The sequence below is a fragment of the Eschscholzia californica genome, unplaced genomic scaffold (genome assembly GCF_041429995.1).
Source record: "Eschscholzia californica isolate CP2 unplaced genomic scaffold, dmEscCali1.0.p SCAF_5, whole genome shotgun sequence".
Taxonomy (NCBI): domain Eukaryota; kingdom Viridiplantae; phylum Streptophyta; class Magnoliopsida; order Ranunculales; family Papaveraceae; genus Eschscholzia; species Eschscholzia californica.
This window is the reverse complement of record NW_028238472.1, coordinates 44,879,568-44,903,943: the sequence shown is the minus strand read 5'-3', so window position 1 is coordinate 44,903,943 and position 24,376 is coordinate 44,879,568. Positions and strand designations below refer to the sequence as shown.

Genomic DNA, 24,376 nt, shown 5'->3' with positions numbered 1-24,376 from the left:
TAAAAAATTCAAACTTTTAAATGATAAAGTTAGATGCGTTCTTATACTCTGTTTGTTTTACGAATTATTTGGTCTTGTGGAATTTGCAGGCGAGAAGTTCTAAAAGCGCAAGTATTAGTGCTATTAGCGCCCTTCCACAACTAAAATTATATAATTCATTTCTTTTATCATGTATGAGTATTATCTTCCATGTAAAACTTTTTTATTGTTTTCTACTAAATTTCTTAATATCTTCTTTACCTCGATTGGACACCACACCATTAGATCCATTCATCAGATAGTTGATTACAATCCAGACTAGTTTACATACTAATGGTTCTCCTCAGAGCGTTTTATAGGTTTATTTTTCGGGTTATAATTAATATTTCATATGAATCTGATTTTTTTTTGTTGATTTTGTATCAATAGTTTCATTATAGTAATTTTGTTCTTTTTAAACGACTAATGAATACTTGGACCGTGAAAAATTGAAGTTTGTCTTAAATTATAAGTTATTTGAAACTTTCAATTAATATCTTTTAATAGGCATGGCAAGCAAACTCATCCCTAAGTTAATATATTTAACACCATCAAAAACTAGCGTCCCTTGATAAGGTTCTTTTTTTTTTTTGAATTGTTCAGCGTGCAAATAAGGTTCTTTTACTAGTGTACTCAATGTGTTATTGTTAATCTATTACAATTTGTATAGCCTAAGTTACTGTGATCTAGTTAATGGGTGTTTCCTAAAATAAATATTAATAGGAAATTTAAATACTAAGTAATAATATCTTACAAAATCAATTAGTCGATCATGATACCCATTAAATTCTCTTATACTTTATTAACTATTCTAAACTTCATGACTCTAATTATGACTAGTATCCAGAACTTTTAAGTTGAGGGGATTATAGTAGAAAGTTGATTAGTACTTTTAACTCCTAATTTAAAATAGTCATATAGGTGGGAGTTTTAGTACGTGCTCCACGCCAGTTTTTTTTGGGTAATTTTAACAATACTTATTTTCTTAATTGAATATTAGAGCTCCCTTTTTTTTTGCATTCTAAAGTACGAAAATACCCTTATATTTATTGTTTTTTCTATCTCTTTTTATTCGATCTCGCATACATCTTCAATGATATGTTCCGCAAACGAATCTCTATTTCTCGTACTTATTTTTTTTTCTTTTTATCCATCTTTTTTCATACTGTACCATCAACATTTATCGAAAATTTAAACTTAATAAATCACAACAATTCGAAATAAAATCGTAAAATTCTAACAAATCATTTTAACTTCTCAATTGTTCTTTATTTTACCTTGAAATCGATGTTTCCAAGTATAACCAATTTGAAGGAGACCTCTTGATATATGTTGTTTTTTCTATTAATTATAACTCATATGCATTTAAAAAAGGATACAAATGCAAATTGAAATTATAAATTGAACGAAAAATTTAAAATTTAGGAAATAAATTATTAATTGAACTTACATATTAGATAGAAAAATTCAAGAAAGACCGAAGTTAGAGTGCTATGTTAGCCACGAACTTACGAATTAGATAGAAATATTTATGAAAAGACTGAAGTTAGAGTGTTATGTAGGTCGTAGTGATATGAGAGGAAAAAAAATAAGTGTACGACTATTTTCGTAATTTTAAGTGCAAAAAAGGAATTCCACTAATATCTAGTTAAAAAAAGAGTACCCCTAATTAGACATTGGAAGTCAGGAGGTTTCCCTAAATTCCCCTACAAATAACAAACGCACTTCCATTTGAGTGAAATGTACAAACCATTATTAGAATTAAATTGATCTTCATTTACACAAACTATGACTCCCGTTAGAGAAATTGATTATCTCCCTTAAACCAATTTTTACCTCCTGTTATTGTACTGAAGCTCACAAAAACCGATCTCCCTTTAAAAGAGACTACAGATTTCCCCTGAACTATATGTGACCTCCAATTAGCAAACCACCTGTTAATAACTGGAGATATCATAGAAGCCTGGCTGTATCAACGGGAGTTACGGGACAAACGATTCTTCAAACCGAGACACGGAGGTGCTGGTCACCCACTTTTGATGTTCGGCACAATTATCGTTTACGCCTACCGAGGAAAAGAAGACAACGTACTTGTTCTTGTCAGCCCCGGATAAAAAGAAACAAATATTTGCTCTAAATTTGGAGACTCCAAAACTCCTGCTCGGCTGCTAGCTCCCACCATAAACCTTGGTCAAGCCAGACTTGCCTGATTTTTGAAGTTTTATTTCTTGTTCTTCCTACATCTTTACCGGCGACAATAACTCTATCATCTCTCTCTCTAATCTCCATCTCTCTCTTGCTCTTCTCTCTTCTATGTTTCTTCTATCTCACTATTTTCTCTTCTATAGTTCCGGCCAAGGGAGGGCTCTTTCATCGGAACCCTCGTTTGGTATAACTAAATCGTTTCACTTGGATCTGGACTCCATATCCAGTCATCCAGATGAAGGGTTTTGGCAAAGAGACCATTCCCTTCGTTGTAACATAGAGAGAGAAGAACAAAAAAGAGAGAAGAGAGAGAGAAAAGAAACAAAGACGAGAGAAGAGATGAGCTATGGAGTCGCCGACTGATAGAAATCAGAGAAGATGAACTTTTATTAATCTCTTTAGAAAACTAGATTGATTTGATTATTACAAGCTAATTGATTTATATAGTTCTTCACTCATTTAGTTATAGAGAGAGAGAGAGAGAAACTGTTCGTAACAACCTAACTAACTGAATTAGTTATGAGTTAGTTAGGTTGTTATTTAGTCTATAGGCACCTCGGCCAACTACTCTTATAAGCATATTATTACACTTCTGTAACACCTTCTTCTTCCTTAGTTATTTATCTTTCTCACACTAAGCTTACACCACTAATATACTCTAACATCCCCCCTCAAGTTGATGAGTCGAGAAGAACCATTAACTTGTCCCTTAGAGTAAGAAACAAATCTTTAGGCAGACCTTTTGTAAGCAAATCAGCAGGTTGTTCTTGAGTAGGAATATGCTGAATTTGAAGAGAACCAGAAGCTACCAGATCCCTTACAAAGTGATAATCCACTTCTATGTGTTTTGTCCTCGCGTGACAGATAGGATTAGCAGCAATATTCTTGGCTCCTAGATTATCACAATATAAAACCATAGGAGAAGTAATTGGATGATGAAGCTCAGTTAACAAATAAGATACCCATAACATTTCAGCAGCAGTGGAAGAGAGGGCCTTATATTCAGCCTCTGTAGAAGACTTGGCAACAGTTGGTTGCTTCTTTGAGCTCCAATTCACCAAAGAATTTCCAAGAACCACACATACACCACTTGTAGACCTCCTGGAGTCTGGGCATCCAGCCCAATCCGAGTCAGAGTAACCTCTTAATTTCGAAATATCTCCTGGTGTAATGGTAATCCCACAGTTGATTGTCCCTTTCACATATCTTAGAATTTTCTTAAGTAATTGAAGATGAGTTGATCTTGGGGATTGCATAAATTGTGCTGCATAGTTGACAGCATATGCTAGATCAGGCCTTGTCATAGTTAAGTATTGAAGACCTCCTATGATGCTTCTATAAAAGGATGGATCAGAGAGTAGTTCACCATCATTCTTAGATAGTCTGTTAATAGAAACAGGTGTGCAGCTAGGTTTCGAGTCCAGAAGGTCAGCTTTCTCTAGTAATCCAAGAGCATACTTCTTTTGAGTGAGAAACAGTGCACAGGACTCATCTTTGGTAACCTCTATGCCTAAGAAAAAATGAAGGGAACCCAAGTCCTTCATGGCAAACTCCTTGCTCAGAGTAGTAATTAGTGATTTCAGTAGTGAAGAGCTACTTCCTGTCAAGATGATGTCATCCACATACAATAATAACACTAGAATATCATCTTTTGAATGCTGAATAAACATTGAATGATCATGAGCACTCTTGACAAAACCAAGTGATAGGAGAAAGGTGCCAAATCTCTGAAACCAGGCTCTTGGAGCTTGTTTCAGCCCATAGAGACTTTTGTGTAAGTGACAAACATAGGATGGATTAGAAGCATCAATGAACCCCTGAGGTTGTGTCATATAAACATTCTCTTGGAGTAGCCCATGCAAAAAGGCATTAGACACATCTAATTGTTGAATAGACCAACCATTAGAGACAGCTAAGTTGAGAACTATTCTAATAGTAGCTGCTTTTACCACTGGGCTAAAAGTCTCTGAGTAATCTAACCCATCTTTCTGATGATAACCCTTAGCAACCAATCGAGCTTTAAACCTCTCTACAGACCCATTGGAGTTGTACTTAACTTTGAATACCCACTTACATCCTAGAAGATTCATTGAAGGATTGAAAGGCACAAGTGACCAAGTGTTATTTTTCTTAAGAGCTGAGAATTCTTCTTCCATTGCTTTTACCCAATTTGGGTCTTGAGAAGCTTCTTTGTAAGTAGAAGGTTCCTTATGATGTTGTAATAGTGTGAGATAAGTCTGAGGGATAGGGTGTCTCACAGAAAGATGAGAAACATAATCAGGAACAAACTTTGGTTTAAAAATTCCATTTCTTAACCTTGTAGTCATCCTATGAGATGGTGCAGCAGCTGTTGGTGCTGAGGTTGTGCTAAGTTGTGGAGATAGATCAGGTTGTGAAGATTCAGCAGAACTAATAGGAGTTACAGAATTAAGAGGTAATTGAATCACAACAGGAGTAGTATTATCAGAAGAAGAAGTGGTGTTTGACTCAGCAAATGGAAATGTAAATTCCTCAAAGATCACATTTCTAGAGATATAAATCTTCTGAGATTCTAAGTCCAAGCATTTATAACCCTTATGAGAGGGACTATACCCAATGAAGACACATTTAGAAGACTTAGGACTCAGTTTATCATTTCTAATAGCTCCTAAGTGAGGGTAACATAAACAGCCAAAAGTCTTCAAAAGAGTGTAATCAGGAGTTTTGTTAAAAAGTACCTCATATGGTGATTTGCTGAGAAGGAGCTTAGTTGGTAGCCTATTTATGGTAAATACAGCTGCTGAAAAGGCCTCAAACCAATAGCACTTGGGAGAATTAGATTGAAATAGCAAAGTATTTCCCATTTCAGTGATTTGCCTATTTCTCCTTTCAGCTCTCCCATTTTGCTGAGGAGTGTAGGGGCAGGAGCTTCTAAATAAGATGCCACATTCATCAAGATATTGTTTGAAATCACCTTTAGATAACTCCAAAGCACCATCACTCTGAAAATATTTGATACTAGTAGACAGAAGATTCTCATGAGTAGTCTTGAAGAGTTTGAAGTACTTCAAGCTGTCTGATTTGTACTTTAAAGGATAAATCCATAGAAATCTACTATAATCATCAAGAAATAGAATGAAGTACTTATCTCCTGTGAGACTTGGCTCAGGAGAGGGACCCCAGATGTCACAATGTATAAGATACAAAGGGGATTCAGTAAAACTTTCAGAGAGAGAGAAGGGAAGAAGCTTGCTTTTGGCTAATGAGCAGGAATGACAAAGAGTTTTAATAGGTTTATCTTGAACATGGATTAGTTTGTTCCTTGAAAGTAAATGAACAACTGAGTCTGAGGTGTGACCCAACCTTGTGTGCCAAATAGAGAATGGTGCAGCTAAGGATACCATATAAGAATGATTAGAAGTTGAATCTTCTATATCAAATATAATAGGATAAAGGTGATTTGTCATTGTGCCTTCATTGAGAACTTCATCAGACCAAAGGTCTCGAATTTGATAGCCCCATGGAGTAAATTTCATTGAGCACTGGTTATCATGTGTGAATTTTGAAATGGATAATAAATTCCTTTTTAGTTTAGGAACATAAAGGACATTAAAAAGATCAAATGTATGAGATGAAGTTATAAGTTGAGCATTACCAGTAGCATTGATTGGAATTGAGAGTCCATTACCAACCATAACCGAGTCTGATCCTTCATATTTTTGTGCATTTAGAATTGTAGAAGAATCATTTGTCATGTGAGAAGTTGCTCCTGTGTCTGCTAGCCAAACCTTCTCAGTTATAGTATGATTCACTTCATTAGAAGACCTCACCTGTGATGGTATTATAACCACCATATTTGCTTCTTCACAAGCAAATTCTTCTGAACCATAATCAAAATTAGATTCATATAACTCCTCATCAGTAGGAGTACAATTTAACACTTTATCATCTTTGAGTTCATCTGTACTCTCAAAGAGATGAATACCAGCAAAATTCCCTTTTTGAGGTCGAATTGGCTGATTGAACTTCTTATATTCACTTTTAGCATTTGGATTATATTCATTTTTAGCATTTGGATTTCGAACTGCATCATCAGGTGCATACCTATAACGACATTTAGAGGCAAGATGACCCCATCTTTTGCATATACCACATGGAATAGAGTTAAAATCAAAATCAGAAGCAGAATTATCTTGATTTTGAGTAGAAGATGAAGGATTAGGTCTATTTGATTGATTATATGATCTAACTTGATTATTAGAATAGGGAATTCTCTGTGATTGATAAGGAAAGGATGATCTATTAGGATTATGATAAGAATTTGTATTTCTAGATGGAAGATTCTTAGCAAAATAAGCTGTGGCTTCATCCTCTTGGACTTGTGATTTCATCCATTGTTCATGATGAATAATTCTCGTACGCAATTCACCAAATGAAATAGGTGTGTCTCGATTATGAATAGCAACTACAAAAGATCTATATTCTTTACCAAGTCCTTTCAAAACAATCCTACTAAGTTCCTTATATGATAATCTTTCATTAACAGCTATTAAAGAGTCAGAAAGTACCTTAATCCTTCTTAGATAATCAGTAGCAGGAGAATCACCTCTCTTGATATTTTGAATTTGCTCACGAAGAGAAGCAATCTTAGCCTCATGTTCTTCAACATAATTCTGCTCAAGAAATCTCCAAATATCTCTCGAAGTCTGAAGCCCTAACACATCAGACGAGATCGAGTGAGTAAAAGTGGCTTTCATGCACGATTTGACAAAGTTATCGGTTTTTCGCCATTGAAGAAACAGTGGATTTGGAACTTCAATGTTGTTTTCAACTATTGATTTGGCTGGAATCACGATCGAACCATCAACAAATCCATAAAGATCAGTGCTAATTAGAATAGCTTCAAACTGATCTTTCCAGATGAGAAAATTTGATCCATCAAGTTTTTCAGAGACAAAACTTGCTAGATTAGAGATTGAAGTATTTGGTGAGGTAAAATTAGGAGAAGAGACTGATTGAGATGATTGTGACGCCATTATTAAAGAAAGAGATGAAGATTTCTGTGATTTCTAAGAACAATCGATGAAGAAGAAGATCGAATGAAGAAGAAGATCGAAAAAAAAATCAAGGCTCTTATACCATGATAGAAATCAGAGAAGATGAACTTTTATTAATCTCTTTAGAAAACTAGATTGATTTGATTATTACAAGCTAATTGATTTATATAGTTCTTCACTCATTTAGTTATAGAGAGAGAGAGAGAAACTGTTCGTAACAACCTAACTAACTGAATTAGTTATGAGTTAGTTAGGTTGTTATTTAGTCTATAGGCACCTCGGCCAACTACTCTTATAAGCATATTATTACACTTCTGTAACACCTTCTTCTTCCTTAGTTATTTATCTTTCTCACACTAAGCTTACACCACTAATATACTCTAACACCGACTATCTCCGACCGACGACTTGTAGAGTGCATTTGGTGAATTTCTTTTTTTGTTTTCCATTTTTTTTTCTCTGAAATTTTTCCTTATTTCTTCGAAACACCGACCTTTTTTTGTTAAAAGAGATTTTGAATACTTTTTTTTTGTTGAAAATAGATTTTGAATAGGTAGATTATGAATTTGAATATTTCTCTCAAATATAATCAATATGAAATTCAAATATTGTAATACCCCATCTGATACTTACTCACTATGTTCTAATTTTAAATTAACATGTATTCATAAATCATAAGATTAGTTGGATTCAGATTTTATGAGCAACAAGAAATTAAAATGGTGAGTTTTTGTTTTCCATTTGAAAACTAGAGATAAGCTTACACGATTCAAATTACGATAAAAGATTTCATCGCTAAAATAAAGGAAATGGGGTACAAAATTTGAAACCGAAGTTGATGCGAAATCATGTTTTCATCAAGATTCATAGCTTTGGGATCGGTTTTCCACTTTTGACACCAAACTGCGTCGGTTATCCCATGATTTCAGTGTAGTGAAATACTAGGATTTGAACTGACTCAACCTCTAACTATCTGGTTAGGCGCATGACTAGTTGAAGTCCAAGTTAGTTCACATGGTAGGCTAGAATTAGCATGCTAAGAGCGTGGATTTAAGCAAGCATGTCAAGCTTAGGGGGCATGTTGAACTTGTTGGGCGAGGAGATTTTTGTAGGTTTCCTTGCTAGGCTAACCGGATTGCTAGCGGGATAACCTCTATGGTATATTAGAGCGGGAGCACAAAGAGAGATCACTCGTTGACGCACAATCTTTATCAGAGCAATTTAGGACTTTACCGGATTGAAAGAGAGCCAAATAAGATATAGCGAGCTCTTCGTAGAAATTAGAGAATAAAAAAGATATTTAAAGAGATAAAACATTGAATAGAAATAACGAAGAAAGTAGAGTAGTTGAGCCACGAGATAGAAAAAAATTGCTATTTCAATTAACTAACTAGTTCTTAGCAAAAAAACTTATGGTTATTACACCGGGAAGCAACCGACCGTCCAACCCCTTTTTTTTTTTAATTTCTTTCCCTCTTTATTGTTCATCATCAAAGAGGAAGATTGAGGGAAGATAAAAGTTGGAAAGAGAAAAGAAAAACAGAATCGAAATTTTAGAAATAGTATTTCAGTTGAGAGAAAGAGAAAAAACAAAAAAGAAAAGTATTAGTAATGTATGAGATGACAAATATATAATTTCCCAGAAAGCAGCCTCCGAAAGTACTTTTTCTGATTTAAACGAAATTTTCTTCAATAACAAATCTGAAATATCATATAAAGGACAATCTCATTTCGTAACTTTTATTTTCCGCAAATGACCAGAGTCTTAATTCCTACAAACCAACGAGAACAGTTTAACGTAGTCAACAATTAGTCCTAATAGGCGAAATACCTTTGTATTATCTATAGTTAAATATTCCTAATTTTAACTTTACATCCTCAACGAGCATCCACCTTAATTTTCATTATCTCTTCCTCTAAAGTCTTTGTGGTGGGATGAATCCATCTATCTATCTACCTTCAAACTTTTCTATTACACCAATCTTCTTCTAAAGTTGTTACCAACAAATATGGAGAAAAAAAAGAGAGAGAGAGAGAGAAAGAAAATCAAGGGCAGATATTTAAACAACGTGTCAATAACCCATAATTAGTTATCTGCCAAGAAGAGACGTAACCATATTTATTTTCCAATCCTTTCATAATAATAATAGGAAGAGGAATCCTTCCCCAACAAAACACCATCGGTGGCTTTTGTTTCCTTCTCTAACAATTTCAGAGTTTTAACAGAAAAAAGAAAACAATAAGATTGGTTACAATTCTGTTCTGATTAATAATAAACAGAATCAGACAGATATAGCTCTTCCTTTTACATGACAAGAACAGTAAGAGTGAAGATAGAGACTGGTTTTTAGAGAGAGAAACTATTGATATTGATATTGATATTGAGAGAGAAAGAGGAAGGATAGAGGTGTTTGAGAGGAGGAAAGGGTAGAGAGAGAAAGTGAATGCAAGTGGAAGGAGATGGATTTTTGGCCAGAGTTTTTAGGTAAGAGTTGGGGGAGAGAATTTGTAGCAGGTGGGATAGGAGGAATGGCAGGAGTTGTATCTGGATATCCATTAGATACTCTAAGGATTCATCTTCAACAACCATCTAATAAAACTTCTTCTTTTACTCTATTAAGAAATATTGTTTCTTCTCAAGGACCCTTAGCTCTTTACAGAGGCATGGGTGCTCCATTAGCCTCTGTTACTTTTCAGGTTCCCTCCCTCTCTCTCTCTCTCTCTAACCCATACAAGAAAAGGATATGTTTCTTTATTTCTTCTCAGATCTATTTTATTCCCCCATCATATTTTATTACTATTTGTTTTTCCTATCAGACTTGCTTCCATCTGATCCAACCTCTCTCTAGTAACCCTAGAAGAAATCTAACCCTTGGATTACTATTTTCCTTTATCTTGATTCACCACTAAGAATGATTAGATAATAACTCTAGTTTAAGATTAGATAAGCCTCACATAAATAAATTAAATCTCATACAAGCATGGGGTTAGGAATGAAAATTTACTGAGTAACTGTTTAATAGTGAAAGAAAAAGAAAGGGTTTTAATTGCTTCATGATTCAATTATGTTATAACATCAAAATTTATGAGTAATCAGATGGAAAGTGCAAAGACTAGTACATTATGCCAGAAATCAACCCATATGAGATCTTCTTCCATCGTTTAATGACAAATAATTAAGCTGAAAAGTTTACAACACAGAGAGTCAGATAGATAGATAGATAGATAGAGAGAGAGAGAAGCTTGTGCGACCTGCTAACTGGTCTGGCCGCTTGGTTGATTCCAGAATAGACTTGCTCCTCAAGTCTATGCAAGCGCATTCTCTACTGATGTGCCTCTGTCTCGGAAGGCTCTTGCTCTACCGAACTCGCCTGCATGACCACAAACATAACAATGCTCAATATAGTTCATTTGAGGCATCGAACTTGATTTTCAGCCTCTCTTTGCTAGTTTACCTATTCTATATGGCCATAATGTTAGAAAGTAAAGTCATCTTTGGTTGGCTCTATATCAGTTCATGACAAAGTACCAATTATACGAATCTTTACTGTTCAGGAGTTCCTCGTTCCACCTCTAACCAAAACAAATAGAGGGCAAAACATCCCTCCTTCCGCGAGTAGATGCATAATTGATTACAATAACAAGTATTTAATCATTCTAAGGAGTTGGGGGTCGAATCTCGAACCTCTCCATTCCAAGCTTAACAACACGGATGAGTTCTCACTAACATACGACAAAAACTTTAAGATAATAATTACAAATATGCACGACTATTTATACACAGCCACAAACTTAGTCGTCACCTTGCTAGTCAGCTTATTTACGAGCATGACTCGTAATATTAAAATTGATTGTTTTTCAGTAAGGACCTGCATATTTGCTAACCTAGTGTTTGTTTCTGCAGAATGCAATGGTATTCCAAGCTTATGCAATCCTATCACAAGCTTTTAATTTCTCACTCGACAGCAATGATCCTCCTTCGTACAAAAGTGTTGCAGTAGCAGGAATAGGAACGGGAGCACTGCAGAGTTTCCTCCTCAGCCCTGTTGAACTTGTAAAGATACGCCTTCAGTTACAAACAGACCGGCTCAAAACACACAGTTCAGCTAATCCGGACGGGCCAATCTGCATAGCTAAAAGCATCCTGAGGAGGGAAGGAGTAAGAGGAATATACAGAGGCTTGACCATCACAATGCTCAGAGATGCACCTGCTCATGGTGCTTACTTCTGGACTTACGAGTTCATGAGAGAGAAACTCCACCCAGGTTGCAGAAAGAACGGACAAGAAAGCCTAAGAACCATGCTAATTTCAGGAGGCATGGCAGGGGTTGCTAGTTGGGTTTGCTGCTATCCTTTGGATGTCGTGAAGTCTAGACTCCAAGCACAAACAGGAAATCTACTAGACCAGCCTCCACCTAAATATCTAGGAATTAGTGATTGTTTACGCAAAAGTGTTCGAGAAGAGGGTTATGGAGTTCTTTGGAAAGGATTAGGAGCTGCTGTTGCCCGGGCTTTTGTGGTTAATGGTACCATATTTGCTGCCTACGAGATTACCCTCAGGTGCTTGTTCAGTAATAATCATGAAACAACATACCAAACAGAGGAAAATAGACTGTAGACGAAAATCATGGCTTTCAATAATTACTGGAGATTTGAAAAACTATATCAAATCTTCCAATTGTAGACTTAGCTTAGACCTTATTCATGCAAATTCACATCATGTAGACTATTGAATTGTGCAAATTAATATCATATCAGTTGGACATTTGAAGGCATAACGGGGAAACCATGGCAATCTTTCATTCTTCACTGTATAGTTGGACTCGTGCGTAACTCCTGGATTTTTACCCGACACCAGACCAAGTACCAAGCTTGCTTATCAAGACTCTATCTCCCTATGCCTGTACTTTCTCTCCCTAAAACTGTGAAATTGAAGTTATCTAATACATCATCGATAACCACCACTACAAAGCCCAGGGCAACATGAGGTAATGGGTCGGACCGGAATTTTGCTAGTAGATGTCTAGATGAAGCCCCTGGACCCAAGAACGTTTTTCCGAATCGGACTTTCTGTTTAGGATTGACACATATGGCCATATTCAAGACACTTTTCCAACACTAATCCATTAATGTAGTTATGCACATTATCAATCAATGGGAGTGGATATTGAATATTGAACATCGAACAAGAAGTTAGCCTAACAAAAAACTCTTTTAAAAAATTATTACTACTGTGTTCAATTTCTGTAGACATTGTCAATTCAATAATTTTATCGATTGCTTTGAACAATTTGCAGTTATATAATAAAGCATATTCGATGATTCAATCACACAATCTCATTATTACATACTAACATCAAGAACAGGTTTTTCACTCAAATTCAGATTAGACAAAAACCAATACAAGAAGATCACACACATGACACAACAAGAACCCCATTAGGTATTTCAATTAAACTAAATTATGAAAGCAGATAAAAACTTGGTTTTCAATAAAAGGCAGTTTTTTTTAGCTGACCTGAGGATCAATTATCTCTCTAGTTTCAGAAGTTTCAACTGTATCTTCCTCCTCATTGAGATTAAGTCCCGCCATTGATTCAACCAACCCACAACTTGTCTCAGCTAAAACATGAGGATCATTATAATTCATAACAGCTCTAACAATGGCACGAACTCGCTTATACGGATTCGAATTCATAAAAATTTCAGAACCCACAAAAATACCATCACAACCTAATTGCATCATTAAAGCAGCATCAGCAGGAGTTATAATTCCACCAGCAGCAAAATGAACAACAGGAAGTCTACCCAATTGCTTAGTTTGAACAACAAGATCATAAGGTGCTGATATCTTCTTAGCAAATGAGAAAACTTCATCATCATCCATATTACTCAAAACCCTAATATCTCCCATTACTGATCTCACATTTCTAACTAAATCAACAATATTACCTGTTCCTATTAAATCCCCTTGAGTCCTAATTAAAGAAGCACCTTCTCTTACTCTTCTTAATGCTTCACCTAATCCTTGACACCCAGAAACAAATGGAACCCTAAAATTCCTCTTATTAATATAATGTTCATCATCAGCAGGTGTTAAATTTTCACTTTCATCAATATAATCAACACCAATTGATTCAAGAATTTGAGCTTCAACAAAATGACCAATTCTTGTTTTAACAATTATAGGAATTCTAACTGATTCTTTAATTTCTTTAATGAGAGAAGGATCTACCATACGAGTAACAGTTCCTCGTCCTTTATTAGATTCTGAGATTGAAATAGCACAAGCACCAGCTTCTTCAGCGATTTTAGCTTGATCTGAGTTAAGAACTTCAACAATTGCTCCACCTCTAAGCATTTGAGCTCGACCTAATTTACTTGAAAATGGGTTGTTTTTGGCATCAGCAATGGCGGTATTGTTGTAAACAGCAACGATACTTTCATCTGCCATTTTTGCTTGTTTATGCTCGGAAGGTGTTTGTGGTTTTGCCTAGCTGAGATGAAACTTGAATTATAGAGATAGAGAGAGGGAGTGAAATCGGAAGAGAAAGAGAGATGAGGGGGGTTGAGAGGGAGGGTTGACGAAGGTTCTGGAGAAAGCGGGAATTGTCGATCTCGACAATTTGGTCGTGGGAATCATGGATACAATTGATGGCTACAGTTCTCCCATGTCCCAACGAGCGGACTGAGATGGAACCGGTTAGTCAAAAAGTACGGTAAAATTTGCTTTTTTTTCTTTCTTTTTTTTTTGGGTTATTTCCCTAATGGCCCCCTACTTTGTGACCAGCTTCCCGCGTGGCCCCCTACTTTACGAGAAATACCCATATGGCCCCCTTCCGTTATAACACCGTCACTCTCTCTCCTCCATCATATTTTCTCTCTCTGCCAACTCACGCCACATCAACTATTACGCCACCTCATCACCTTCTCCGGCAAAGGTCGCCGGCCGGCCAATTTTCCGGCCGGCGACCTTCAAACTAAAAAAAAAAAAAAAAATTTTTTTTTTTTTTTCTCTCTCTCTTCCTCTCTCTCTCTCTAAAATTACTCCGGCGAAGGTCTCCCTTCGCCGGAGTGGTCTGTTCCTTGAAGAACAGACCGAGATCTGTTCGTGAAGAACAGATCTCGGTCTGTTCTTCAAGGAACAGACCGAGTCTGTTCAGTGAAGAACAGATCTCGGTCTGTTCTTCACTGAACAGACCGAGTCTGTTCTTGAAGAACAGACCCGGGTCTGTTCTTCAAGGAACAGACCAAGGTCTGTTCTTCAAAGAACAGATCGATCTGTTCTTCACTGAACAGACCGATCTGTTCTTTGAAGAACAGACCTTGGTCTGTTCCTTGAAGAACAGACCCGGGTCTGTTCTTCAAGAACAGACTCGGTCTGTTCCTTGAAGAACAGACCGAGATCTGTTCTTCACGAACAGATCTCGGTCTGTTCTTCAAGGAACAGACCACTCCGGCGAAGGTCTCCCTTCGCCGGAGTAATTTTAGAGAGAGAGAGGAGAGAGAGAGAAAAAAAAAGAAAATTTTTTTTTTTTTTTTTCAGTTTGAAGGTCGCCGGCCGGAAAATTGGCCGGCCGGCGACCTTTGCCGGAGAAGGTGATGAGGTGGCGTAATAGGTGATGTGGCGTGAGTTGGCAGAGAGAGAAAACATGATGGAGGAGAGAGAGTGACGGTGTTATAACGGAAGGGGCCATATGGGTATTTCTCGTAAAGTAGGGGGCCACGCGGGAAGCTGGTCACAAAGTAGGGGGCCATTAGGGAAATAACCCTTTTTTTTTACTTTACACCTCAATATTAATGGATAGTTGAGTTTACCTCCTTAGATTTAGGATTATTTCTCAAATGGCCCCCCACTTTATGACCAGTTTCCCGCGTAGCCCCTTACTTTATCGAAAATATCCAGATGGCTCCCTTGTTCGTTACCTTCACATGTCCGTTAAATTCTTTTTCTCTCTTCTAAAACTACCCTTCCGCGTTGTCATCTCTCTCGCCACCTCATCATCTTCTTCGATAAGGTCGCCGACCGACAAAATTTGCGACGACAAAAAAAAAAATTGGCTTTTATTTTCTCTGTCTGTCTTTCTCTCTCTATCTCCACTAGGGTTTGGGAAAACCCAAACCCTAGATCTGGTTTGGGGAAAACCCAAACTAGATATGTTGAAGAAGCTTACAGTTGAAGCTTTAACGAAGCTTCATCGAACTGTTGAAGCTTCAAATCTGGTTTGGGTCACATACTAAGAAAAACAGCACACCAGTCACAACCAAGGGCGAAGGCATGAGTAGACTGCCCCAGGCTGTAGCCAGGGGTAGTTTTGTTATATTCTCAAAGCGGTAGGGTCACTTTTGTAATTGCAGCCAGAGGTTTTTTCTTCTTTTGAACAAAATTTGACCAGAGAGAGAAATAGTCGTGTTCTTCATTTTCAAAGTTCTGCCAGGGAGGAATCCTAGAGAGAGGGAGAGCCTTGAATCCGATACTTGTTCGGTTTTGTTCATCATCTTTCTCTAACCTCTATCAATCTATCATCAAAATGAAATTCTTCTCAATTTCTCAGCTTCACTAACACGAAAGACTCAAAGTGAAATCTCATCTAGGATTCTTCTTCTGCTTCTATTGGTCTATAGATTGCAGATTCAAAGTTTTTAGGTAAACAATGTTTCTTCCTCTTCTTTTTTATTCTTATTAGAGCTTCTACTACTTCAATTTTGATTCTTATTAAAGCTCTACTACTTCATAGTTAATGTTTAGGTTACTAGTTTTGATAGATTGAGCTAGTAATCTAGGTTATTTTTGTAATTGATTTTTGCTTTATTCATTGTCATGTCTATCACTTTCTTGTTAGGGTACTGATTTTGATAGTTTGAGCTACTAATTTAGATTATTTTTGTAATTATTTTTAATTAATTCACTGTCCATTGCTTCATTGTTAGGGTTACTATTTTGATAGATTGAGATATTAATTTATATTATCTTGGTGATTGATTTTAATTGTGTGGATGATTATACACATTGAGAAAGAAATATCTGAAATAATCGATTCTAATTCAATAATTTATGTATTATATGGGTTGAAGGATCATATTATATGGGTTGAAGGATAGTAGGGCTCAACTCAAGTAGCATAGTTATATGTCATTTTGATGGTTTCGATGTTTTGTACATCTTTTGTTTTTTTGTTATATACCCTCTTTTATTATATGGTAAATGTGGTAATAGATACACAATGACAAATAAAAATATTTTTTTGATCTTATTTACTACTTTTTTGTGAACTTTTTAATTTAATGGACTATCGTTTTCTATAGATAAATTCTTGTTATATAATATATTGCGAAATGTTTCTTTTGATAGGTACTCTTTTGGACAAATTAACATATATAATTGCAAAAGACGATTTTCGCATTCTTAATAGGTATGCTTTTACTTTTCATTTTTCGGAATGCCATCATTAAATTTTGATTTAGGTATTTGCATATGTGGTTTGTGACAATAATGATGCAAAACTTTACTTTGACAACAAAAATTGCCTCTACGTCTTAATTTTTGCAACTATATATTTACAGTAAAAAGAAATTTGGTTACACAATTAACGATGTAATTAACCAGGGTTACACAATTTTCTTATAAACATGTTTTAACCCCTTTTTGTACTTCCAATATTTTAAGAAAAAAAATGAGGTATCTAATCACCAAGAATACTCAAGATGGGCTACCTATACAAAAGGTGGACCTGACACCATATTTGCGAAGGTGATGGGACCTGAAAGTAGAGGTTTTATCCGGTGTTATGAAAAAGACACTTCAAAAACTATTTGGGTAGAATCATGAACGACTAAATCACGTAAAAGCAATGAAGATGATCCGAATAAGAAAAAAATGGAAGAGATGAAAAAACAAACTTGATAGTACAAGACCAGATTTTGCAACAATAAAAGATCACTTGAGAAATCTTCACAGCAAAGAGGTACAAACCTATATAATTACGATATAAAATATAATTTTGTTGCGAAGCCAATACTAGAAGGGAGATTTTATAGGGCCCCCTCATTTTTGTTAAAAGGCCTCCCCTCAATGATAATTTACCAAGTAAAATGGTTCATGGGGAGGCCTTTTAACAAAATTGGGGAGGCCTTATAAAACTTCCCATACTAGAAAACCACATAATTGTTTTGCAGCAACATGTTTCTACACCTGACTTGTTGTTTGGAACTTCTCCTACCGATCCAAATTTACCCACTCATTCTAATCAGCATAAGGTAATCTTTTACATCATGCATACCTTAGTTATTCATATTTTCATTGAGTTGTTGCTCACTAGCTTTGAACCTGCATTATACGTAACATACTTAGTCGGACACCTTGTAACTAAGTTGAAAGTTTGGAACCAATCCAACACCATTGTATAACTAAACATAAATACGACTTGTGTAATATAACACCTTCTTACATAAATACGACTGTGTAACATGGACACCTTCATCATGCTTATATATTCAACTCCATTTAGATGATATATTTTTGCTGACTAATACTAACTCGGAATAATTGTATTCTTATGTAAGATTTGTATCAAAATACATTATGTGATCCGATTTGTTGGTTTTAAAACATAGGTTGCCAATTTCGTTCAAATATGACTTGTAGGCGTTTTCAATTAAATATTTATATATATCCTTTATTCATAGATTTAGTTTGTGTCTTCTTTACTTTATTTGTTTTGAAACGTAGGTTGTCAATTTCGTTGCTTATGTTTTTTTTCGATCTTTTTCAACATCTTTCTAATCGAGTTATCTGTTGTTTTCAAGTTATTAATAAAGGTATCTACTTATATCTGATCATGTGCGATTTGTGACATGGGAACTACGGGTGATAATTTGAAGACATTTAGAACAGTTGCACCCAAGTCGGAAACAGTTGGATATCTTGACTGTTCATGTAAACTTTATATTTATGAAGTAGATATATAGAATGACTAAGAAATACATCATCTTCTAGTTTAAGTAATTATTTTTAATTCATTTGAAGTAGCAGGAAATTTGAAAATGTATTGATAATTTCTTTTTTACATTCAACCTATTAGGGACGGTCCAAAATCTGTCCCAAATAATTATTGGGACAGATAACAGAACCGTCCAAAATAGTTATTTAGTGGTCAGTCGGGAAAAATTTATTGTAAAATTGTGTAGAGCCGTCCCAAATAACTTCGTCTTAAATGCATATTTGGGACAGTTTATGTCTATCTGGGGACTGGGGACATTAAAAACTGTCCCAAATGTGCATGTTTTTTGTAGTTACATTTGAAGCCCCAATTCCTTTCCTTAGGACATATTCAAAGAATTGCAAGTTCGAGGAAAATTTGGGGCAAGTCACAAAAAGCAAAATGCCTTACTTGAAAGATGGTTCTTAAGTCTTCATATTGATGCATCATTGATTCATTCTCATTAACCTTAAAACTCCCACAGAAGTTAACAAGTTTACATTAATCCGATTAATCGATCCCAACACTAGTCTTTTCTTAGGAAAACGAAAGAAAGATAGGAGCCAACAACCCTTGGTTGGAGTGGTAAGAGGTATAATCTTCCACCATCAAGGGTTCGAGGCACGCTGAACAATTCAAAAAAGAAAAGAAAGATAGGACTTTAAGCTTCAAAACTAAACTGACTTAGGTATCTAACACAGATTTAGCAGCAGGTGTCCGTCTCTCAGAGTCCGTCGCAAGCATGAGTTGGACTCCACCCGCATCCACATCGGTAGCAAAATTCAAACGAGCACCTGGATCAACATAAAACAATACCAAATTAAGTAATAACTGATTACTGATACAGAAATTTGAGTGAGTATGATTGTTTAGGTCAAACAAGCATGCATTATCTATTTTATTCAAAGATGGAAAACTAAAAGTAATTAACCTGCAAGTTATATGTATGCATCCATCCTTCTTCTCCACATAGAACTTGCAATTTGGGCATCTTCTCCACCCATTCTTCTTAGCAAGACTCGTTAGCTTGAGATCATTTCCCACATCATCCCCCCTTTGTAATTGGAAATCTTCACATCCCATTTCAGAATGCCATGGGACTCTACACTGCGCACAGAACAATCTTCTGCAGTGCGGGCATTCTGCTGATTACGTCTGTCCCGTCATTGATCAAAATAGCTGAACATTCCTTGTACGGACAATAAATCTTGTTCGATCCGAGAACCAAGGACTCACACAAGGCATCCTGCCAACGATCAAACACTCGTTGGGGTAGTATAGCTCTACATATATTGGGTTCTAATGTCGCTTTACAATTCAATTCAGGGCATGTGACCATCAATATGTTCTCTTGTATCTTGGCAGCTATGTGTCTACTTATGCATTCGGAGCAATACGTGTGCGAGCAACTGTCAATGTTATTCATGAACATGTCTTCCTTTGGTTTCACCTCCATACAAATGCCACAGAGAGATTCTCCTACCATTGCTTCCATGTTCTCATGACTAGTGTAACTACTTCCTCCTACTACAGATGATTTCGACGATGATCTTTGAGTTTGATGATGATTAGAATGATATTTAGTGGGAACTAGAAGAGAAGACACGCCTCGTGCATCTTCAAACGATAACTTTTGATCAACATTTTTCGTATCAGAGTTTGCCAATAGACTACTATCAGAAGCAAACTCTTCTTCTTCTTCTCCAGAGTAGTATGGTGCATAGCAGCATTCTTGAAAGCATACTTCTCCGTCGTATTCTTCTTCTTCGGAGTACTCTACTCCAGGGTCATTTTCTTCTCCGGAGAATTCTTCTTCTTCTTCTTCAATGTCTTCTTCTTCGATGTCTTCTTCTTCTTCTTCAGTGTCTTCTTGTTCTGCAATGTATTCTTCTCCAAAGCATTCATTTCCAGAGTATACTGAGCATTCATCTGGGGAGTATACTTCGTATAAGGAACACTGATCATCTCCAGAGTACAAGGAATCACCTCCAAAGGAGTAATCATCTTCAGACATAATTTTTTCTTTTCTTTTGAAGATATCACAATAATCTTTGTTCTAACAAATACTTGGTCTTATTGTTGTTGGACTTCACTTGGGAATAAGGATAGGCTCTACTTAAAAGATAAATGAAATCTCAATGGTCATTCTTTGCTACTCTTTCAATATTCATTTGGTGTTAATTGAGTCTTGGGAATTCCAGCCGGATTAAATTAGTGACTCTTGTTCTTAGGAAAACTTCAAATTCAACATTTAATAATAGGCAGGTGGATGATCAACCAAATCCTCCCTTCCTTTCACCTCCCCACAAAATGAGTATATGGGAAAAAAAAAGTGCACTTCATTCTCAAAACTGAAAATTCTTCTCATCCCTCTGTTTGAACCCATAGCTGCTAATCTTCTTTGCCCTCATCTTAAATATGCAAGATCTAATTCCATTTTGGGCTCCATGCAATGACCAACTCACCAATGTAGACCCAACGGAATTAAGAAGATAGATAACCAAGAAGAATATAAAATAATAAGAACTTGAAAATAATTAAAGACTTCGGTTGATGAGCGGTGGCTTTGGGATTCCAATTTTATAGGGCCTCCTAATGAAGTATTTAAGTTCATTTTATCCCTTCTCTTCAACATTTAGCACAAAAGTGTATTTATTAGATTGGTCCATATACTTGTTTACAATTGAACTGACATTGAGGGCCCCAAAATTGTAAATGGCTTTGGGCTCCATAAGTGGTAGGGCCGGCCCTGTGCTTATCACATCTTCATGATGTATCTATGCTTTGTAACGACTAACGTAGATCGTAGTTGATTCCTAAGAAAAAAAACAAATAAAATTGGGAAAGCAAGTAAATCAAATTGTAGAAACTCCTAAATTGTGTCAAAAGGTCAAAGGATCCTTTAAGGTTGCCGTCTAGGTGGAATCGTCTAGGCTACTCTGGATGTGGGCCATTGGGTTTACGTGAATGGGCTACATCGTTATATTTTGACCCGTGTGCAAATTGGCCAAAAACCAAAATTTTGTCTGTTAAGTTTAACATTTAACTATTTTCCCTCCTTTTGCCCTCTCTCTCATTTCCAGCCCATACAAAGAGGAAAGAGAAACCTCGTTCCCCTCTAACTGAAATCCATTGAAGGAAAGGGTTTCTTTGACTCCGTCTGAACTAGAGGGAATTAGGGTGGAGAGAGGAGAAAAAAAAAAAAATACGACTCATAAAAAAATGGTCGACCGACCCTTTCTCGTGGGGAAGTCATTTCCATATTGGTTGTAAAGAAGGGAAGGATATGAAGTGAAGTTACTTCAACAGAAAGGGCAAAAGAAGAAAGAAATACTCACTAAAATGTGAAAGTTAACAAATGGAATCTTAGTTTAGAGGGTCATTTAGAAGCTTGTCAACATATAGGGCATTTTGTTAAGGTGGTCAAGTATTTGGGGCCAACATGGAGTTAACCCAATTAGTCATCTTTGAATGATCTTTTCTAGATAGCAGACCTAGTAATGATAGAAGGTTTAATTTGACATTGACCCCCGTTTATATATAGTGATATTAGGACTTCACAGCCAAAATCAAAAGTGTTCTGGCGTTAACCCCCAATTGGCTTTTCCGTCATTTTCTCGTTAAATGGTGGGCGTGTGAAACACACGCGTGATTCGTGACGAAAATACCCCCATCCAATCCGACGGTGAACACTCTTTCTCGTGATCAACGGTTGTGAAATAACCTAGACTTATTAAATATATCAAATCAAAATCTCCACCTCTTACTTTCTTCTCCAGCGGAAGGTCGCCGGCCAAAATCAATGTTTATGTCTCCTTTGTCTAATAATGTTAGCATGGTGTTATAGCTCACAATGCTCCATCTGAGTTCACGGCAGCAAAATCTAGAATAACGGGCACACGATCAAGGAGAAGGAGGCCAAGCAGTAGTAACTGCATTAGAATTGGCACACAATCAAAGGTTGGATGATGGTTTAGGAGATCATAAACAGGTGATAGCAACTAGATTGGAGGACTCTGGACAACCTGGGCTAGATTAGCTGAAGCCAGAGAACTTACGCATCCTTACTCTGTTGTTGTGTTTCTTTTAATTCTAGAGCTTGTTGTGAATTAGCTAATGGTGTGTGCCAATAGAGCTAGAATTATTCAACTTGAAGAACCATAAGAGAACATAATTCCTTGTCTAACTACTAAAGCAATCCAATGCTCTTACTAATAGGTAGGAGCTTTTTGAAATGAAGTTTAGTTACGCAATGATAGTGTTCATACGATGGATATCCATTAAATGAAAAATGGGTTCTCGAGCGATCATGGTTCCTGTATATAGATTGATCTAATAATATATCATTCATTCCCATCAACCTTCAAAAACTCCCACAAACTTTTAGTAACATTAATCCCACTAATTAATCCTAGAACTAGTCGTTTCTTAGAAAGACAAACGAAAAAAAAGGTCTCCGTGCTCCAAAATGAACTGATTTAGGTTTTCAACAAAGATGTAACAGTAGTACTAGTTTCTCAAATTCCATTGCAAGCATGACTCAAAGTCCACCTGCTTCCACATCCATAGCAAAATTGAAACCCGCACCTGCAATATAATCATAACAAGATACAAGTAAATACTAACAATCATTCAGGTTTTCTAAGCATGCATTACCCGATTCATTCGAAGATCAACAACTAACCTGCAAGTTATATGTAAGCATCCTTCCTTCTTTTCCACATAGAAACTGCAATTTTGACATCTTCTCCACTTGTTCTTCGAAGCGAGACTTATCAGCTTTAGATCGTCCGCTCTACTTCTTTCGTCATTCCCGTATCTTTTGAACTCATCGCATCCCATTTCAGAATGCCATGGGACTTTACACTGAGCACAAAACAATTTTCTGCAGTGTGGGCACTCTGCCTCTCTAATCACTTCATTCCCATCATCCAAAATCATAGCAGAACATTCTTTGTACGGACAGTAAATCTTGTTCGACCCGAGAACCAAGGACTCACACAAGGCATCCTCCCAACGATCGAACACTCGTTGGGGTAGTATGGCTCTACAGATATTAGGTTCCAATGTGGCTTTACAATTCAATTCAGGACATGTAACCATCAATATATTCTCTTGTATCTTAGCAGCAATGTGTCGGCTTATGCATTCGGAGCAATACGTATGGGAACAATTGTCGATGTTATTCATGAACAGGTCTTCACTTGATTTCACCTCCATACAAATTCCACAAATAGTTTGAGAAGATTCTCCAACAATTGCTTTCATTTTCTCCCTACTGATGTCATTGTCTATTACTTTAGATGAAGATGCTTGTGAGGATGAAGAACCAACAAGTTGAGTTATAGTTTGATGATGAGAGTGAGAGTTGGTTGAGAATTGAATGGAAGACAGTATAGCCTCTTGAAAGGAAAGTTTTTGAGCATATTTCTCATCTGATATTGGGCACATAGCATTGTCATTAATAACTTCTTCTTCTTCTTCTTCATCGCCATCATTCGATAGCAATGCGAAGTAGAAATCGTCAACCGAAACTTGTATAAGACTGTTACTAGAACTCTCTGCCATAATCTTTATCTTCTAAATGAGATGTCTGACATTCTCTTCCTTGTAGTGAGAAGATCTTATACTCCAATTGTTGGTTGGGAATTGGGGTGGAAACTCTTCTCCTTAAAAGCTACTTAAATGAAATCCCAATGGTCGTTTGATGTGATTTAAGTTTTGGGGAATATATACCAGCCTGGATCAATTGACTCTTTGTTATCAGGGAACTATGAAGTAGTAGTACAAGTTTGGCACATAAAACAATGGAAGTGCACTTCACTCTCAAAACTCATTTCTTCTGTCTCTTTATCTTCCTTCACTGCTCTAAAGTTCTATCCAAGAGCACATGCAAAGATATAACTTCCCTCCATTTTTAACTATAATACATTTCATAATCGGTACAAAAAAAAAAAATTCAAACACTTACTCGTTAAAAGAGGAAAGAAAAAGAAAATTTATATGTTTAAAAATCACGATATCAACTTTTTCTACATAACGGTGCACATTTTTACAACTTCGAAAAAAACGGGGCAGGTTACCTAGGGTGGCCCCGACCGTCGGGTATCCCTGGTTCTAGTCAGGGGTCTGAAAAGT

General features: G+C 36.3%; 3 protein-coding genes, 2 long non-coding RNA genes and 1 pseudogene across 5 annotated transcripts; 2 read left to right on the top strand and 4 right to left on the bottom strand.

Moving 5' to 3' along the window:
* The first annotated feature begins 9,107 nt into the window (after positions 1-9,107).
* Positions 9,108-12,034, top strand: LOC147539619 (mitochondrial arginine transporter BAC2-like). Its single transcript, XM_086641726.1, has 2 exons — positions 9,108-9,956; positions 11,164-12,034. The coding sequence occupies exons 1-2, from the start codon at positions 9,720-9,722 to the stop codon at positions 11,875-11,877; spliced, it is 951 nt and encodes a 316-aa protein (XP_086497852.1). The 5' UTR covers positions 9,108-9,719; the 3' UTR covers positions 11,878-12,034.
* On the bottom strand, positions 10,275-13,975 carry LOC147539618 (putative pyridoxal 5'-phosphate synthase subunit PDX1). Its single transcript, XM_086641725.1, has 2 exons — positions 12,778-13,975; positions 10,275-10,630 (listed from the first exon to the last, which is right to left on the bottom strand). Exons 1-2 carry the CDS (start codon positions 13,711-13,713, stop codon positions 10,583-10,585), a joined length of 984 nt encoding a protein of 327 aa, XP_086497851.1. The 5' UTR covers positions 13,714-13,975; the 3' UTR covers positions 10,275-10,582.
* Positions 13,976-15,671: 1,696 nt separating this feature from the next.
* On the top strand, positions 15,672-18,314 carry LOC147539616 (uncharacterized). The gene is made up of 3 exons (XR_015225615.1): positions 15,672-15,906; positions 16,612-16,672; positions 18,066-18,314. It is a non-coding gene; the product is annotated as an uncharacterized LOC147539616 (long non-coding RNA).
* Positions 16,847-18,314, bottom strand: LOC147539617 (uncharacterized). Its single transcript, XR_015225616.1, has 2 exons — positions 17,410-18,314; positions 16,847-17,277 (listed from the first exon to the last, which is right to left on the bottom strand). It is a non-coding gene; the product is annotated as an uncharacterized LOC147539617 (long non-coding RNA).
* Positions 18,315-18,962: 648 nt separating this feature from the next.
* Positions 18,963-19,733, bottom strand: LOC147539615 (E3 ubiquitin-protein ligase RSL1-like; annotated as a pseudogene).
* Positions 19,734-22,755: 3,022 nt separating this feature from the next.
* LOC147539614 (E3 ubiquitin-protein ligase RSL1-like) lies at positions 22,756-23,806 on the bottom strand. The gene is made up of 2 exons (XM_086643139.1): positions 22,923-23,806; positions 22,756-22,825 (listed from the first exon to the last, which is right to left on the bottom strand). The coding sequence occupies exons 1-2, from the start codon at positions 23,804-23,806 to the stop codon at positions 22,756-22,758; spliced, it is 954 nt and encodes a 317-aa protein (XP_086499265.1).
* Positions 23,807-24,376: the final 570 nt, after the last annotated feature.